General features: G+C 40.0%; 1 protein-coding gene across 1 annotated transcript in view; it reads left to right on the top strand.

The window, feature by feature from the left end:
- Positions 1–18265, top strand: part of CRIM1 (cysteine rich transmembrane BMP regulator 1) — a 192598-nt gene that overhangs the window by 6004 nt on the left and 168329 nt on the right. The window contains exon 2 of the mRNA XM_074579919.1: positions 8664–8837. Within this exon, the coding sequence (XP_074436020.1) occupies positions 8664–8837 (174 nt within the window). The remainder of the gene's footprint in view (positions 1–8663; positions 8838–18265) is intronic.

Below are 18265 nucleotides of genomic sequence, written 5' to 3'. Positions count from 1 at the left end.
GATGTGAATTTTTGCCTGTAGAGAATGGTTACTTCATCGGGTTCCCCAAAATCATGCTGTTTATAAAGATTTATTTTTTTTTAAGCTACCTTCAAACTTGTCAGATCGCAATTCCTTGTAATTTCTGCATCCCTAGGCATGTTTGCTGTTTTAAGTACCCTCTAGCTGATTCAAGAATACTTGCATAATTTAACTTCTTACATAGTACTTAGTCAACCAAAATGTCATTTAACTGACAGGGATATTATGTAATAATTAATCCACTAATATGGTTCAAAAATGCCTGCTTCTTCCTTTTCCCCTCCTTTCTCTGCTCCCTCATCAAGGATTCTTCATCTCAATGAGTAAAATTTATAACATCTTGCAGACAGGACCGAATGTTTTGCTGTTATAATGGATTAAATACTCTGTAGAAGTGACCTATTAAATGCTTCTTGTGACTCATAAACTGCTTTCATTTGAGAATGCATTTAATCCACTGGGGGCATAAACTTGGAAATGGTGAATTCAGGGGTTTGCCTGAGTCTTCACCTGACACCACTTGTGTAGCCTGACAATGTTATGTTTTAATTCTGTGTTTTGCTATATATGCATGCAATTTGGAAAATAACTACTGATACTGACATAGAAAAAATGTATATGAAGAAACTTATCAATATAAACTAAGATGTGAAGATAACTTTGTATAAAGGCTATCTAGATTAAATTCCACAGAAGCATACTGATTAAAAGATGGTCCCTGAGGGAGCTCTACTCTAAACAGACTGGTTTGGCCATGTTTGGAGGAAGTAAGCCCTTAGTAATGTGTGGAGATGAATGGAAACTGTTCACACCTTTACCAGAGGCAATATTCAGTCCCCAGCAGCTTTCACTGGGTATACTGGTTACTTAACTTCAGAATCTGCAAATTGCGTTAACACCTTGTGGGTCATGAGTGTACAAGTCTTTCAACAAGAAAACAAACAGGAGAGCATGGGCCTGTGGGCAGGAGGAAGAGCACTGGCTCACAGGCATGCACCCATTCCTATGTTCTTAATAACTTCCAAAACTTTAAGCTTTATCTAGGCAGCTACCTTGATACTGATAGGCTTCAGGTGTTTGAGTTTTGTTTTGGGTTTTTTTGGGTTGTTTTTAGTTTTTTTTTTTAACTAGTGAAAAATCTAGGAAGTGTAATGTTTCTGAATCTGAGAGAACCCATTCTGTTGGGTCACTTATCCTTGAAACAAATTAAACTTCAAGGTTTTGCTACAGCCCGTGTTGTGCTCTGTTTGGGAATCTTTTCAGAAAGGCTGGATATGTGCATGTGGAGGTATTTCTTCCCCTCGCTGATGGGCTGTTGATAAAAAGCTGAGGCCATACTGATAATGGTATTACATGTGCTAACGTAAAATGTGCTGCTTTGATAATAGAAAGTCTCAAGAGGATGTCTATCTCTAAGTTAGTTTTTAGAAAAAGGAAAAAAAACCTTGATGCTAATTCGAAATTCAGGGTATGTAGAGTTTTTCCTGTGACTAAGAAATTGGGTGTAATTCCTCTGAAACATCCTGTAATTCTGGTGTTCAGTGATGCTGTGTTAATGACCTGGGGGGGGAGGGGGGAAGTGGCAAAAGGTTTAGGATATCAGGTTTCTTTTGATAGCGTGGACTGTTTTTGGTATAGCTTGCTTTGTTCATAGCCTTGTTCCGGAATTTGTCTTAGGCAAAACTTCTCCTACTCCTGTCAGCTTTGCTTCTGCTGAGCAGCTTCAGCAACCTGCCAGCCAGATACTTGTTTGCGGTGAAGCTGATGGGTGCTGCTGTACATGCAGGCTTCTGAAGCGTGTGGGTGCAGTGTGCATCTTGAAAGGAAAAAAAAAAAAAAACGGGAATTTTAGCCTTCTTTGGAAAATGGGTATAAAGGTTTGGCTCTTTCCTTTGCTTTAGCAATTACTTTTTTAAAGAGTTTTCTAGAGCTAGAGGGAAAATCTGCTCAGGCAGCTGAAATGCTGCTGTCCATGCTCATTCTAATCAGGGGAGTACTGGCAGAGGCTCTGTCTGACCAATTAAACCCTGGGACACTGCGTAATATTTTCCGTCAACTATTTACAAACAAGATGTGGTTCTGGACATAAGATTAAATAACTTATTTGCAAGTTGGTTTTTTTCAGGTGCTTAAATGTCTAGGGGTCAGACTTCAGAACTAGTTATTTATCATTTCAGACCATCTTTGGGGCAGAAGGCTGTTGGAAATAACATTCAGTCTTGTTGGGAGGAACCCTAATAGTGAAAGTATTCAGAAAGAAACAAGAAAAAAAAACCCCACAACTAAAACACACCCCCCTAAAACACTCAAAAAAACCCACAACCCCCCCAAAAAAAGGTATGGGGGGGAGATACCTGGAGAACTGAAATATTGCAGACAGTGTGGGCAGGGGAGGAAAACTTTGAAACTTGAAATAGTTGTCCATGTCACATGCTTCATTTAACACTTCAGTTTATCTCCTTGCTTTCCTCACGGCTTCTGTGGAGTTTCTGATAATTGAGTGGAAAGTTGGTTTGTTTAAATACTTTTTGCATTCCTTAGTATGAAATAACTGCCTTGAGACACAGGCAGAGCTGCTGCAGTGAAAATCTTTCTCGCTGTGTTGGGGATTTGTTCACCTGAGATACATGCTCTCATTTGAATAAGATAAAGCAGGCAGTCAGATTTGAGACAAGCCTTACATGTGTGGTGTTCCTGAGATACCTAAATGTTACAGTACAGTTTTGCTTTCTAGCTTTGAGTAGAAATCTTATCAGAAGGCTGCGAAGCCTTTTTGTACTGACGTGTGTTTCACATGAAGATTGATCTTTGAAAGTGGACCCTTCTAAGAGGGGGGAAAAAGTGCTTTATCATGAAACTCTCAGCTGTGTGTCTTACCATCGAAGTTTCTACCAGCTCTGGTCTGCGATTCATGACTTCACTGAAGAAATAATTTGTGAGAGGGGAGAGGATTGCAGCCAGTACATGCTCAAACTCACTTCAAGGCTAGCCTTTCCTTCTGCTGCTTTTCAAGGTCTGGGGCTGGGTTTCAAGCATTCTTTAGTGGTGATTAGTCATTTCTATTGTTCAGCTCCTCCAAAACATGAATTTCCTTTCCATCGTTCTTTTTTCCTGTTCAAAGAGAAGCCAAAGCCTCCTGGCAAGAAGTATTTCCTTTTTTTATTTTAGAAAGTCTGTAGAATCCTTTCAGAGTCTCATACCATCTTAATGAGTACCACTGATTTGAACATGCTGTTGTGTATATCAGTGTGCTGGAATGTGGAGCTCGGACCTTGGGTCTGCTTTGATGGAGAAGCTTCTGAAAGTTCCCCCCCCTTCCCAGAGGACAGTACCAGTCTCAGTAAGTGTCACTTCTGTGTCACTGTGAAAACTGTTCTCTATTCTCCTTCAAGTATTGGATTTAAAAGGATGCAAGAGTCTGTAAGATGTGACTTTCAGTGTTTCACTTTCAGATCAGCAATGTATTTGATGGTCTCTTTGCTCTTTCAGCATCCTGAGAACCTGTCTGTCACACTTCAAAAAGGCAGAAATAGCTGAGTAACATGCTGCAGTTAAATGTAAATCATGGGAGTTCACTCCAGTTAAGTTTACCCCCTCACCCCCAAGCTGTAATTTGAGATTGTTGTGTGTGCGATGTTTGTATATTAGTTTTCAACGGTGATACTTTAGTGGCCATTCCAGTCTGTTGCTTGCTGGCTTGTGGTGATGCATTATCTTTATAAACAGTGAAGGAGAATAGTATGTGGTTTTCCAAACAATAGCTGATATTCATTAAATGCCCAGAAAGGAAGAGAAGTGTTGGGGGACAAAAGAGAAGATTGTATGTCAGGCAGAAAAAATAGAGAACTTCAAGGAAGGGAAAGCAAAAAAAATTAAGCAATGGAGGAGTCTCTGAAAAGGTCTTTCTGTGTACTTTTAACTTGCACCTGTTTTGAGATGATCCTTTGCATATGGGGACAATAAATGCAACTATAGTGAGCTACTATGTACCTTAAAATAAGGCTCCAAGTTAATTTCTCATAGTTGCATGCTTGTGTGGAAACACAAGCAACTCTTCAGGTGAAGAAGACATACCTGCTTCAGTCGTGAGCATCATGCCTCACACACTGCTGTGGTGCTGTGTTGTGAGTGCTGGTATGTAGGATTTAGCACGGAAGAAGTGATGGAATGCTGCTTACTGGAGACATATTTCTCAAACTGTTTCCCAGACTGGACCAGTTGTTTAAGGGCCTCTTGTTCAACTTGTTAATGCTTTAATCCTCTTCCATACTTTAGTTGCATGCTATGACAGGACTTGGGAGTTCAGCAACCCGGAGCAGCGCTTGAATTGTTAGCAAGCCGAAACATTTGCTTTGCAGAAAGCAAGTGATTATATGAATGATGGAAGAAAATGGGAAAAAGTTTGGAATTAACATAATGCCTCCCCTCCCATGGCTTCCTTATGGTATGAAAGCACACTTAGGAGAATTAAAAACGTATTATGTCCAAGACTTAACTTTGTTCTGAGTAAATGCAAAGCTACTTTATTGTCTGAAAAGGGAACTTGCCTGAATGAGTTGGAAAGAGTGGGGAACTGCATGTAGATAGAAATTATTTGAAAGAGAGACTTTCAAGCTATAGTTATTGGCCCGCTGGGAGGATTTGAACTGCTTCTGGACATGTGTGCAAAAGGTGGTTAAGTGGCTATATAACAGGATTCCAATGTCAACTCAGGACTGCTAAAAAGGGTGCCCCCTTTTTTGCCCCTGCCTGATCATGCCAGCACAATGAGATGGTGGAAATTGCAGCTAAACTACGGTCAGTTTGGATGAAAACTAACAGCTTGCTTGTGCAACTCTTCAGCTAGATTGTTCCTAAGAACTTAAGAATGTTAAACACCTACTTGATTTTTTGGTGGTTTTTTTTGTTTTTTTTTTTTTTGTGTCCTGTAAGTCAGCCAGTGGATAGGATGTGTATACGGAGGTTTGAGAGGCTCTTAGATTCTTACATTTGGGTTTTGTCAGCCCTGCTTGCAGAGAAGTAAAGAATTCACAAGTCATTATATCTCAATTTCTTCCTTCATATCATCCAGATTTGAGAGGTACGCATGAAAGAGCACTCTCATGAAAAGGACGCCATAGGGGAGGCCAAACAGAGCATGGAGGAAAATGTTTGTGCTGCAGTCTAGAATTGTTCGTGAACTGTCCCAGGTCTCTGAATTACTGATGTGTAAAAGTTTGGTTTTTGGAATAATCTAGAGGCAAGGTTATATGCCTCACAGAGCCTAGACTTTGCTCAAGACGTGTTTCTGTTATCAGTTGAAATATTGCTGACCTCTAAAGGAACAAGCATGCTATACTGGACCAGCACTTATCTGCGTGAAGCAGAGCACTAGGTGCCTTTGCATCAAGTAAGTTGACCTGGTTTGATACAGAACAGAACTAATTTTCTTTTCAGTAATTTGACTTTTCAGTTAAGCCTCTTCTTAAGGCTTCTTTAAGAAGCCTCTTCTTAGAAGAGAGCATCTGTCGTTCATTTGGTGCCCAGCCTAAACCATGACATAAGTAAAGCTTTGAATCGAAGTGAGGCACTGGATTCATCCCTTGAGCTCAGGTGTGTGCTTTCATGTGGTTGCACCTTTCATTCCAAGGAATTTTGTTCTGCCTATACTGATGTGACTTCTGAGGGTTTACCCTAAGTGGTAAACAAGTATTCATTTAACAGGACCTTTAATTTCTGTTCATAAAAGGACAAAATCAACTAGGAAAATGAGTCTTTAGTCTGTGTGAAAGATCGCACTAGACTTTGTATTGATTCGCTAAACTAAAATCAGCTCTTTTCTTCTTACATGTTTGTTCCTTCATTGATGGAAAACTTGTTTCTAAATGAAATTGTGTGAAAAGCAGTCTGGTAAAAGATGTCCAGGTTGGAACTGGATTTGCATTCTTCCTGTCTGAATAAGACTTTTTGTATTCACTCACAATAATGAAAAATACCTTGTTTCAAGATTCAGCATGTTAGTTGTGTAGTTTGCAAGTATTCCTGAGGGATTTCTCTTCTCTTCCATCCTCTTAGTGGCAGCTGAGCTCACTTTTTGAGGGGTATGGTATTGAAGACTGTAGGTGCATCAAGTATTGGGCCATGTGCTTCCTGTGTATCTCCTTTTCTCCTCCCATCTGAAGAGCCACGAGAGGCGCAGGTGAGACCTGCCTTAGGTGGGGTGGGCAGCTCTGCTGTAACAGGGACTCTGCTGATCTCTCTGTCAGCCTTGAAAAGATCTAGTACTGAAATACTGAAATGTGGGCAAAAGCTCACAAGTAGTCTGAACTGGTGTGCTGGAAAAGCAGAAATGCGTCGCTGTTGCCATCTGCGTGCCCCAGCTGTCTGTTCTGCACTGGTCCCAGGATGATGGTGGGTAGAGCAGCTCCAGGGAGCCCGGGGCAAGGGTGCCCTGCCACATCGGCCCGTGGCCACCAGGGCAGGTGAAGCCGCTGGCTGGCGCAGGGTGGTAGGGGAGGAGAGCCTGTGTGTCAGAAACAAGGAGAAATTCAAACCCTTTTCTTATGACCATTGAACAGACTTATCTGGATGAAGCCGTGGTCCCTGCAGCTACAGAATTTGAAACACCAAGTCTTGGATCATAGCTGTAGCCCCTTTTGTTCTTGTCATTACGTGGATTACTGCTGTGATTTGTAAAATACAAATTGTCCAGGCTGTATTCCGGCTTCTCAAAAACAGGATGTATTATTGTTCTCCAAATTCTCATGTTTTTTGGTCTGTGTGTTTTTTAATTCCTCTGTGTGTATGGCCTCCTCATGATGAAAGTGTCCCAAGCATTACTGAAGCAGCATCTTCTCTTGAAAGAATTTTAATAGTTTCTCTTCAGGAACTTCTACACTTCCTTTGACTTTTATTGACACAGTTGCTTTATGGGATGATAGGTTAACTCTAACCAAAAAAGAAAAAAAAAAGACAAATTACTTCCTGGGGTTAATGACTGCTCTTCCTTTGCTATTTTTATGGAGTATAAGAGCCATGAGGTTCCCATGGAGGTTCCCTTCTTCACATTTAAAATTGGCTTAGTTGTTTATTCAGTGCTTTTTGTCAACAAGGTACTTTGCTGACTTAAAACAGAAAACAAGCAGTTGGTTCTACAGGGAGAAACATACCTGCGAGAATCTGCTGTGACACTTGCTGTAGATCATGTCTGGTACTTAACTGGTAAACAGCACTTTCCAGGTGTTGGCTGTTTTTTCCCCAAAACAGGCAAAACTGCAGGTTAGCGGATATTCTGCATGCTTCTGTGAGTTGGCAGTATTTACATGTCAACCTTATTGTGTACGTGTGTGTGTGTATTGTTATTTACTATTAGTTTTTAGACTTCTATTGAATGTCAATCAGGTTGTATTTGGCTGCAGCCTCCCATACTGGAGGACAGCTTCTGATAACCACAACAACAGAAAAACCCACCCTTTGTAGCTGGAAGATGCCTTAACTTTTTTGAAGAGTTTCTTGGCAGGATCTGTATTGGAAACTTGCTTTTTGATAGTATCTAAAATTAAAGTGAACCACTGGAAGGCACCATGTGAAAGCTGCTGTGGAATATAAGGATGTAGATTGAAAACAGTTTTTTTTCCTCCTTTTGTCATTACTAGCAGTCAGTGGACTATCTGTGTGACTGTTTTGTAGTACTTGTTTTGGTAAACAGACGAGGTTGGAAAGTGATCTGGTACTCTATAGCAAAGAATACCTAATGCCTAGTTTATTTTCTTCAATCATGCATAAAAAACATGTTTCTTGCTTAGACTTCTAAGTCAGTGGGATGTTGCTGTATGTGTACTCGACCTGAGGAATCTGAGATTTTTTTAGGACTGATAATGTTGGTGTAACTCTGGATTGACTGGAAATATCACTTCCTGTAGAAAGAAAAATCTTGTTGCATGCTCCTTCTAAAAGGAAAATGGGCAGTTGTACAGTGGCAATGTGAGGTTTTACACTCTTAATGGGAGTCATTCAAAGGGAGCAGAATTATTTGAGCAGAGAGACTCATTCCAGCCCAACCATACCCCTGCTCCTCAACAGCAAGGAGCGTGACGCGCTTGTGCCATTCTCCTGGAGTATGGATGGTAATCCAGGAGTGCTGGAAAACTCACTTTTGGTCATATTACGGAATCAAAGGCCTGTCATCTTGCAGTATCTTAGTAATAACAAGTTATCTCTGGAGTGAATTCTATATGATGTGTTTTTTTAATCGGGTTTTAAAATGTTCTCTTTCTGACTCAGTTTTGACTTCTATAACAGCTGCAGATTCTGTCCAACATTCTCACTTCCATGACAAATACAGCTTCAAGTATTTGTAAAAGTTATTTCGGTTAGAATAGTACTTATTTATACTACAGCAATGCATTTCCCTGAGATGACATAGTTTTTCGTACAGATGGAAGTAAACAATGCCAGTAGCTGTAGCAAAGTGGGCAATAGAACAGCTGCAAAACATGGCATTTGGCAAATCCCATAGTGTTGATTAATCCATTTTCTTTTAATATGTTATCTTCTGTTTAGTGCTATGTTGAACTTAAAGTAAATCGCACCCAACTCCAAAGCAGCTGAATTTATACTGCAGCCGAAATCCAATAGTGAGTGAGTTTGTTTGTTTATTTTAGATGAAAACTGGGATGATGATCAGCTTCTTGGATTTGAACCGTGCAATGAAAACCTTATAACAGGTTGTAACATAATCAACGGGAAGTGCGAATGTGACACCATTCGGACCTGTAATAATCCATTTGAATTTCCAAGCCGGGATACTTGCCTGTCGGCCTTAAAAAGGATTGAAGGTAAGCACTTGTTTTCAGTAATTCAGAGTTAGTAATTTTTCAGTGCATTTGCTGAAAAGCAAGAGTCTATTTTAATATGTTTTAGGATGACTTGGGTAGTTTCAGATATCTGTGGTCTTCTACTTTTCAGAAGACAGTTGAATGTTTTAAAGGCAGACAAGACTTCAGTAAGCTTGGCCTTCCAAATGTGTAGGTTTAAGAATGGAAGAAACTAATACTCTGTGCTTTGTGTGTTATGCAGATTTTAAGACTAAAACCGTTCTGTTTATAGTTCATGGTAACTTCCTTCCCATATCTTTAGCTGTAAAGCAGTGTGGAAGTCTCTTTAGATGTATTGATGTGACTGAACCATGAATAAATACAGTGGATTTTAATAGCAAAGGCATAGGAAAAGGAGTAGTTGTTGATTATACTTGTATCTCTTATATGAATGCATGAATTGCTATTTTCTTTAGATTTACATGATGTAGCATTACTGTATTGCTCGTATTTTTCAGTTGCCATGTTCCTTTGATTAGACTTGCATTAGACCACATATGTTTATCTTTTGCACGCATACATGATGGGTTTTTGTTTGTTGTTTTGTTGTTGTTGCTTATGGCTGAACTAGAAATGAGTTGTCTCAAATACATCAAGTTGGAATTAAATTCCTATGGCACACTTATAAGATTGTGTTGAACAGCTGTCGAAGGTTTGATCTTGGACCCTTTCTATGATGCTGTAATTACTGTTTATTTTCTAGAGTGTCCAGGAACATGCAAAAGTTGATTAGTGGTGTGAACCTGCTTAATTAGTTTGCTTTAAACCAATGTTTAAAGTAAAAATTGAAGTAAAAAAATAAATGTTTTTGTAAGGCTACTAACCATATCTAAAGTTACTATTTTTGAGTTAAGGACGTGTGATCTGATGTCATCTGTCATGTTTGCTTTGTGATAAAAAAAATTGTTTTTAAGCTACAGACTTTAAACAAGGAGATCTTGTGAGGAAAATGTAGCAGGCGGAAACATGTTCATTAGTGTTGGTTGTGATGTTGGTCAGTAAGAAGCATACAAGTGCTTCGTGTGGTTTTTTTAGCTCTAGGAAGAGGAGAGGCACAACCTTTGGCCCTTTCTTGCTGTAGTAGCAGGCAGTAGTGTATATGGGGTCTTAAGTAACCTTACTCACCGCTTCTTTTTTCACTTGTGAGTATGTGACTAAGTCTGTAGTAGTTCAGCATGACTCTATTGGCATGACAATTCATCGTGTGTTTAACTTGCTAAGAGAATCTGCTGTGGGTGCCTCTTTGGTTTTGTGGTTTTGGTTTTTTTTTCAGACTTGGAAGAAATGGACTTAGTTTGTGGAATGGCATAACTAAGCAACCTCTTGTTTTGGCTAGATTTCCATTTTAAAAAGAACAGCATTTTAACCTTAGCCATGAGGTAACAATGCTCTAAGTGTAAACTGTCTGGTATGACACCGACGGTGCAGTTGTTTTTGAGATGTAATGTTCTTTTTCGTTTACTTGTTTTCTTGGTTTTATTTCTTGGGGGGTGGGACAGGGGTGGGTGGCAGGCATAGGGAGCGTGTTCTTCCAAAGCCTCAGACTATAGGGCTTTAGTAGAAGAGTTTAGGACCTGTTGATTTCTAATCCTTCACAGATAGGAAGGATAGCTGATGCAAGTGATGAAACAACAACAGCATCCTTAAATACCAGAAATCTGAGAGTTACAAGTTGAGTATTATAACAGTCCAGCTTGTATTCATAAGAATGTGAATTTGCATTTGCATCCTCATACTGTCAGACCCTATCACTGAGGAATGTTTAAAGTTAAATCCATCGGTATTTCCTAATAGAAGGGCAAAAGTCATAGTGTAACTTTTGACGGCTGTAGTCAGTCAAATCTGCGTACTGTGTTTTGCACTGTAAATGCTTATTTTCTCTAAGTAGGGTTGGGAATTGAATGCTAACTGCTTATGGAGGTTGTTTCTTTAAATGCATTACTTCTTGTTTTGGTGATTTAAAATGTATGCTTCAGCCTGTACCTAAGCTAATGGAAAAGAACAACAACTTTTTTCCCCTTGTGCTTGCCACCTCCCTGTTTAGTAAGGAAGCCAAGTCTCTTAGGTAGAGTGGGATAGCTGCTTTGGTTTGTCTAAGCCAGTATTTACTGTTTGAGTATTTCAGGCTTTCAAAGTTTATAGTCTAAAAGTTGAATGAATCCGTTTGGAAAGTCCACCTGAAACATGGCTTGGGTAGTATGCAAACCAGAGGGTTCTTTGAGCATGTTAAAGTAGAGAAATCTTTCAGTTTCTTCAAGGCAAGCTAAGTCTTAAACTGCAGTGTCATGGAAAAAGGGGCGATTCATAAGATCTGTTAAATATGTCTAAGATGTTTGTGAAATCCAAAGTACTGATGTATACTTCACTCTTTTGGCTTGTCTGTTAAAGATAACATCAGGAAGATTTAAAACTAGTAATTTAAATCTTGAAATAGAATCTGCCATGGAACATGGGACTGAGGGTAGTCAAACTTTCCTCACCACACTTGTTATGGATAATTAAATACACAGTGTGATTAAAAAGTCTTAAGTTGAGCATGTGAATGAACACACCATAATCAGAGATTCTGAAGAAAACCTAAGTGCCATCTAAGCAGCTACTTCCATGTATTTTCTACTTTGAGGATACTTACGAAGCAATTGAGAATGTTTTGTGGTGTTTGGTGACGTGTCACTCTGCAAGATTTTTTTGATTTTCATTATAAGCCTGTTCACGTGCTGATGAGCTTCCATAACACAACTGAGACAAGGGAAGATACTTAACCCTATCCTGCTGAGGGTAAAATGGGTAAGGTAGCTTTCCTTCTAATTATGGAGGTAATTGGGAAGGGGGAAGGTCCTATCAAGTGAACTCTATTTTTTGGTAGCACTGTTCTTAAAAGCACAGCTGAAATAGATTTATAGCTTTACAGAATATTTGACAAATTGGAACCTAGAAAATTAGTAGTATACAACGCATCTAGAGAAATTCTGGCTTATGTGATTTCATTAAGGTTGCATAGCTATGACAAGTTGTCTTAGACTATAAATTCATTTAACTGAGGACCCATCTTTCTGTTTCTTGAGCAGTTGAGGCAAGGCAATTGTAGAGACTAGTCATGCTAGATCAGTGTGGCTTGCTTGTTCTGATTAAAATGAGTTCTGTGGCTTTTCTTTCTCTTTTTCTCTTTTCTTTTTTTTTTCTTGGATTTTTTTATTGTTTCCTTGAAAGAAGGAAGGGTGCGGTTAGGCTGCTCCAAGCATACTAAGTATACATAGGGCCATGCACAGGAGATGCTGGTGCTAATGCATAGTGTTAACAGTCATTGCCAGCTCTGTCAACCTGTATGGCTCACTGAAAGCTGCCTTTGCCTGCAGATGTGGAATCTGTTCCATAAATATGACCTGGCAAATAACAAGCGGGGAGCTGAAATCTGGAGTCCCATTTCCAAATATGAGTGCATATGTGCTAAGGGGTCGTGTCTTTTTTGTGGACTCTGGTTTCCCGTGTCTTTTTTGTGGACTCTGGTTTCCCGTGTCTTTTTTGTGGACTCTGGTTTCCCGTGTCTTTTTTGTGGACTCTGGTTTCCCGTGTCTTTTTCGTGGACTCTGGTTTCCCGTGTCTTTTTCGTGGACTCTGGTTTCCCGTGTCTTTTTCGTGGACTCTGGTTTCCCGTGTCTTTTTCGTGGACTCTGGTTTCCCTTTCAAGTGCCTCTCTAGTCATCTTCCTTTTCTATCTAGTGCCTTAAGCTTTTCAGGCTGCGTGTGGTATTCCCTCCTACACTTGATGTCAGCTCTAGCTTGCTCACCCAAATTTTTTTCCTGTTAGCTTCACATAGGATCTTTCTTTCCCTATCGGCTTGTGTCTGCGTGCCTTCCTGGGCTCCTCATATTTTGTTCTGCCTTTCTCTTTCTTTGCCTCCTTTTCTTGCTTTCTTTACCTACCTATTTCATACTGTTTTCACCCCCATTCACTTAAACGAGCTACACGAGGCAAATAAGACAACTTTACTTGTCCTTCCTTCCCAAAACCAGGCTGCATGGGCTCTAATGTCACATTGCTTGGATGCCCTTGATGGGGCCCAAAAGCCACGTTCTGTATTTTGTCTCCCTAAGTCTTGCTCTGCCCTGAACTGGGGAAGCCTGTAATGTGGAGAGTCTGTTTTAATCTCTACTCAAATGTGTGTAACTTGTGTAGGGGTGCCAATGTCTATTGTCTCTAGAAAGGCTAGTGCGCGGTCTCAGTAATACAGGTACTGAAGACCGTTGTCGTCCCCATCCCATCCCCTTGTTTTCCTGGAAAACAGAAGGATTGGATACACTTGAAAGGACTGGTAGGTAACTTTTAACTAATCTTTATGTAGACATACTGCAAGTGTTAAGAGTTGTTACTTGAATAGATTATGATATAGCATAAAGCACACTTGTGCCTTAGAGGTCTCCCAACTCTATTACCAGGCTTGAAGTGCCTGCTTCTCTGCATGGAACGTCAGTGACTTTTCGTATAGAAGGTTTGTATAGAGGTTGTGAACCATCCTACTGTGAGGAAATGCATACATTTGGGGCTAGAAAGAAACTGTCTGGAAAAGCTATCACATAACCGAATAATAGTAGATTCCTGTGTTGTGTTGGTTTTTTTGTTTGTTTAAAATGCTTTTGCTTTTGGTTATTGTCTTGATGAGTGCCTGCTCTGATATGGTTCAGGAAATCCTGTGTTCTTGAGCTTAGAAAGCCTGTTTCTATTCAGGAGACTGCTAATGGTGACAGCTTGGTTGAACTTGGACTGCTGGAGTGGACTCTGGAAAATATGGCCAGAGGGTGAAAAGCGACGAGATGCCATCTGTCTGCTGAGCCACAGTAACAGGCAGAAGTCTCATAAGCTGCATCTACTCATTCTTGCAGTCACGATCTGCTAAGAATTAGCTGCAGAGGGTACAGAAGAGTCAAGTCTTCAGACTTTCTGGGAGACACTGAGGGTTGGGGGTGAGGGAAGTGAAAGAGGAAGTAATTTTTTTTCTTCAAGATACATTTGTAGGGCATTGGTAGGTGGTAGCATTGAAAACTTGTGTAGTGCCAGTCCAGTTATCTCAAAATCCTGCCTAGCACATATGAAGAGTCACTAGGGAGTCAGCATCTGAAGTTACCCAGCCTCAGTAGTTTCCAAGACTGTATTCCAGTCCTGGGGTCGTCGTTGTCTCTGGATGGTAGGCTCTGGCAGCAGTTCAAGTAGCCCAGCAGAGCTTTAAAGAACAGGAACATAAGGATGTTCTTGAGCCTGTTCCTCCTCCTCTACCAGAGCAGGTCAGGATCTGTGCTGTTGTGAGCTGCCTGTGGGAAGGCAGCATGCCTTGTCGCCTTTCCCCTTCAGAGGCAGCAGCAGGTCTCTGGAATGATAACTCAGCTCCTTGAAAAGTGTTCCCTGGGAACACTATCTCCTCTTCCCTCTGGGAGGTGGGGGGAAAGTCGTGGGTCAGAAGCTATGGAGAGTGTAAGTGCCACCAGCCATAACAGAGGTGGTGGTTTTGTGTGTGTCTCAAGTTCTCTCAATGTATACTTGAGCTCTAAGAGGAGAAACACATCAACTTTCTTTATCAGTTCATACTCTACCAGAAGCATAAGCATTTGCCGTGTCAAAATTAAGCCCTGTATTTTTTTTGTATTTTTTTTTTTGATGAAAGATGCAATTAATCCTTTAGGTAAATGAACACCCTTCACTTACACCTACCTCTGCATGTAAAACCTGCTGCTGATACGAAGTTACTGAAACCCTTTTAAGAGCTGCGTCTTGGTTACCTGGCTCGCACCTTTCTAAGCTATTCGCTGCTGTCCTTCATAGGTGAAAGGAAAAGGCCTTTTAAGTTGCTGGTATCTATTAAGGTGGCTTATTGCAACATACTCCTTGCGTTCCATTATTTTTACATGTAACTGAATAACTTCATACTGGCAAATGTTGCAATACCTGTTAGACCAGTCCTGGAATAACAAATATGAGAAGGTAATTTTATTCTGAATGCTTGTTTGGTCGTCGTTAAGTCTGATTTTGTGTTAAACTTCACTTGTGTGGTCTTAATGGCTGCAGCTATGTTGAAAAACTAGAACAGAATAAACCTACCTTTATGCTGAATTATCAGGCAAGGAGGGGAGTGAAATACTTTCAAATGTGCTTAATCTGATACACTTTACACTCCTCTCACATAACAATTAACGTATGTTTTTGCTCAAATAACCGAACTTTGAAGGTTGGCATGTATTTGCAATAAGGAATGCAGATGTGGCAAAGGTCCAGATTTTACCCTTGAATGTGCTTGTGAGAGCCAAGTAAATGCATTTGAAGGCAAAATCTCAAATGAAACACACAGGAAAACAGCAGTATAGCTTTTGGCCTTTGTTTCTGAATACCTAGATAGAGAAGGAAAAACCATTTCATGTGGAAATAGTGCAGATTAGGCATACTGATATAAACTTGAATACGCAAAGAAATCTTACAAGCACCAAAAGGGAGGAGAGCTTGCTCATTAATTGATAAGAGGGTCTTGTGACAGCAGCACATCTGGCAGTGCAGTTGCCTTCACAGCGTAACAGAGTGGTGTTTAAATTTCCAGGTCTTGTCACTTTTCTGACTCTAGCTCCTCAGAGGACTGTTCTCTGATGAAGGAAGTATGATCTTTTCCTAATGTATTGGCTCTTTTTGGCATGTCCTATTTTTAAGATGAGTTATCACACAGAGAACATCTGTGCCATGAAATTTCAAGCTAACAGTAAGAAAACCTTGCAGAAGTTTCAGAAAGATATCAAAAGGGAAAACTGACTTTCATATTTCTTTATTAATGTGGCTGGATACCTAATTTTAGGCTTAATTGTATTATGAATAATGCTGTTTGTATTAATGGGGGAAAAACTGCATTGCAGAAACTGTTAGGAGGGAAGATTGAAGAAAACTCGAAACTGAGCAGCTGGTTAAAAAAGGGGAAAAAAAACCATGGAAGCATTAGCATCATAGAAATTACTTACATTTGTAACTAATGCTGTATCTTTACAATTCTATTTCTTCCTCGCTGTTTTATGTAAATATTGTTGTTTCTACTGTGTAGGAACTGAGCTTATTTTCCTTTTGTGTTACACTTGTTCATGTGAGCTGCTGTGCAGACTGCCTTTCTTTCTTCTACATCCAGATCCCTTGGGTATGTAATGCTTATGGAGAGGGTACTGGATCTTCAACTTGTGACACTTTAGTTTCCTTGAAATCTGCAGTTTCCGAGATTGCTGTGGACAGAAGTGTAACCTTAACTGTAGGCCTTGGGATAGGACTGTGTGACAAATGCATTCTACAAAGCTAGCAATCAGATGTGGATGGTCAAAGCGTGGTTGTTCCTAGAGACAAAGGAGCATTCTTCTTGCCTTTTTCTGTTTCAAATGCTTACCTGCATTAATCTGAAACTGAATACGAGATAACCTATTGTACCTTCAGCCTCTGTAAGAGAAGGAAAAGAGCTGGACAGGTATCTTACAGCTGGTAAGATCTTGCTTTGATAAGTTCAGTGCCTTCGAAATGTTATTTTCCATGCTGGCAAGTAGGCTCTGCTGAAGTATGTCCACTTTAACTGTAATGACAAGTTGCAGGTTTTAATGAACGTTTGACCTTAACTTCTCTTGTAACTGGGCAAGAGAGAGAACATGGAGTAGGTGACTTTCAGCAGAACGCTTCCAGATGCACTGTTGATTAAGGATCAGAAGTTATCTACACGTGACAGAAGAGACCTGAGCAAAGATCTCAAATTGCATGGTGTGTAAACACCAGGTTAACATTGCATGCTAGCAGGAAGCTGTATTCGCGTGGCACTTGGTGTGCAGGGTCACAGGTCTTGTTTTGACAGGGCAAGTCTTGTTTGGATATATGCAGCACTGATGCTGACAGAGATAATTGAGTGTTGGATGATTGTATCCAGTGATAGTGGTATCAGTGACATACTGGTCAATATGACAATTTTAATGCAATGATTATGTGTCTATAAATAATGAGTGACAATTTGTTGGAAAATAAAGTTGTCTTTTTTTGTGTGATCACCTCCAGTAGACTGTATAATTGTCTCTTTAAAAGAATAATATACAACCATTTAGAATTACAAGGTGTTGGTGTAGCATGGTGACAAACTATTTTAGCTTGTCTCCAAATGTAGGCCTTGAATTATTCTGTGAAGTGGTGGTGGTGTTTTTTCTAAATAGAACAAACACTGTGCAGCTTCCACAGCATCAATCTAACTTTCTGTGCAATATAATGAAGTATTATCAGCAAAACATTGTCTGTGATAGCATGTATGGATGGAGAGTAGAGTTGAAGCAAGATCCTGTGAACCAATTGGATTTTGGTGGAGAAATTGGAGAGATCCAATTGGATCTCTTCGCCAATTGGAGAAACTTTGGTGAAGTTGGAAATCCCTTGCAGAGGATGGAAGGTGGGAGGGCAAAGGAGAAAAGAAAGAGCTGTGAAAACTTCCATTGGTTCCTCTTGAGAGCAGGCTGTGGGTAGGATGCTTAGTAATCTTTGTTTGGCCAGGCATCTTTTAAGTAGAGCAAGGATACTCATATAGCTGTTCCAACTGTACCCTTTCCAAGATGCTTGAGAATCTAACTCAGTCTATGCTTTCCAACTTAAACATTCAAAAAATGTGTGTGAGCCTGGTTTTTTATCTGTATTCACTACTAGAAGATGGAACACTTTTTCCACCATATACAAAAGCACTTGTTGATTAATATGGTAATAGAAGATGCCCCTATTGCAAATGTAAAATTTCTGCCCTGTAAGAAAGCAAAACGATTAATATTGCAATAGAGTTGTGATATTCGTGTGATAAAAAACCCAAAATTATTCCAAAAATGTTTGGGTGTTGCTTTTTTAAATTGTAATAATATTTTGTTCTCTACATTAACTTTTCTACACTGTTTCTCTGTGCTGTTAAACATAGGGGAGGCTTTTTAAATTGTTGGTCAAACTCTTGATGCGTAGCTGAACTCCTGCCCCCCCTCCTCCCGCCGCGTCTTCAGCCTAATGTTCCTCTCAGCAGTGGAGCTGACCTGTGAGGGAAGGATCTCTAGCTTGTTTCCACATTCAGCAGAAGTGTATCAGAGACTTAATTGTAATAACCTTTGGAAAATAATGTAAGTAGGATACCATCCTAGATTTATCTTGGGGCTGTGCGTTGAGCACTAGCACTTTTTTAGAGGACTTTGCATTACTAACCTCTTCTCTCCAGGTTATCAGTCCTTACAAATTTGAATAGCATTAGATCTGTCTGGTGCTATGTGACAAATCCATAATCTGCCTTTCCCTTTTAAGAAAGGAGAGTGTTTGTGTGTGTGTGTGTGTGTGTGTGCGCGCAAAACCATTCTAGGTTTTCCTGTAGCTGTGACTG

The sequence above is a fragment of the Larus michahellis genome, chromosome 3 (genome assembly GCF_964199755.1).
Source record: "Larus michahellis chromosome 3, bLarMic1.1, whole genome shotgun sequence".
Taxonomy (NCBI): Eukaryota; Metazoa; Chordata; class Aves; order Charadriiformes; family Laridae; genus Larus; species Larus michahellis.
Note: the sequence above shows the minus strand (reverse complement) of the source record. Positions and strands in the feature narration are given on the sequence as shown.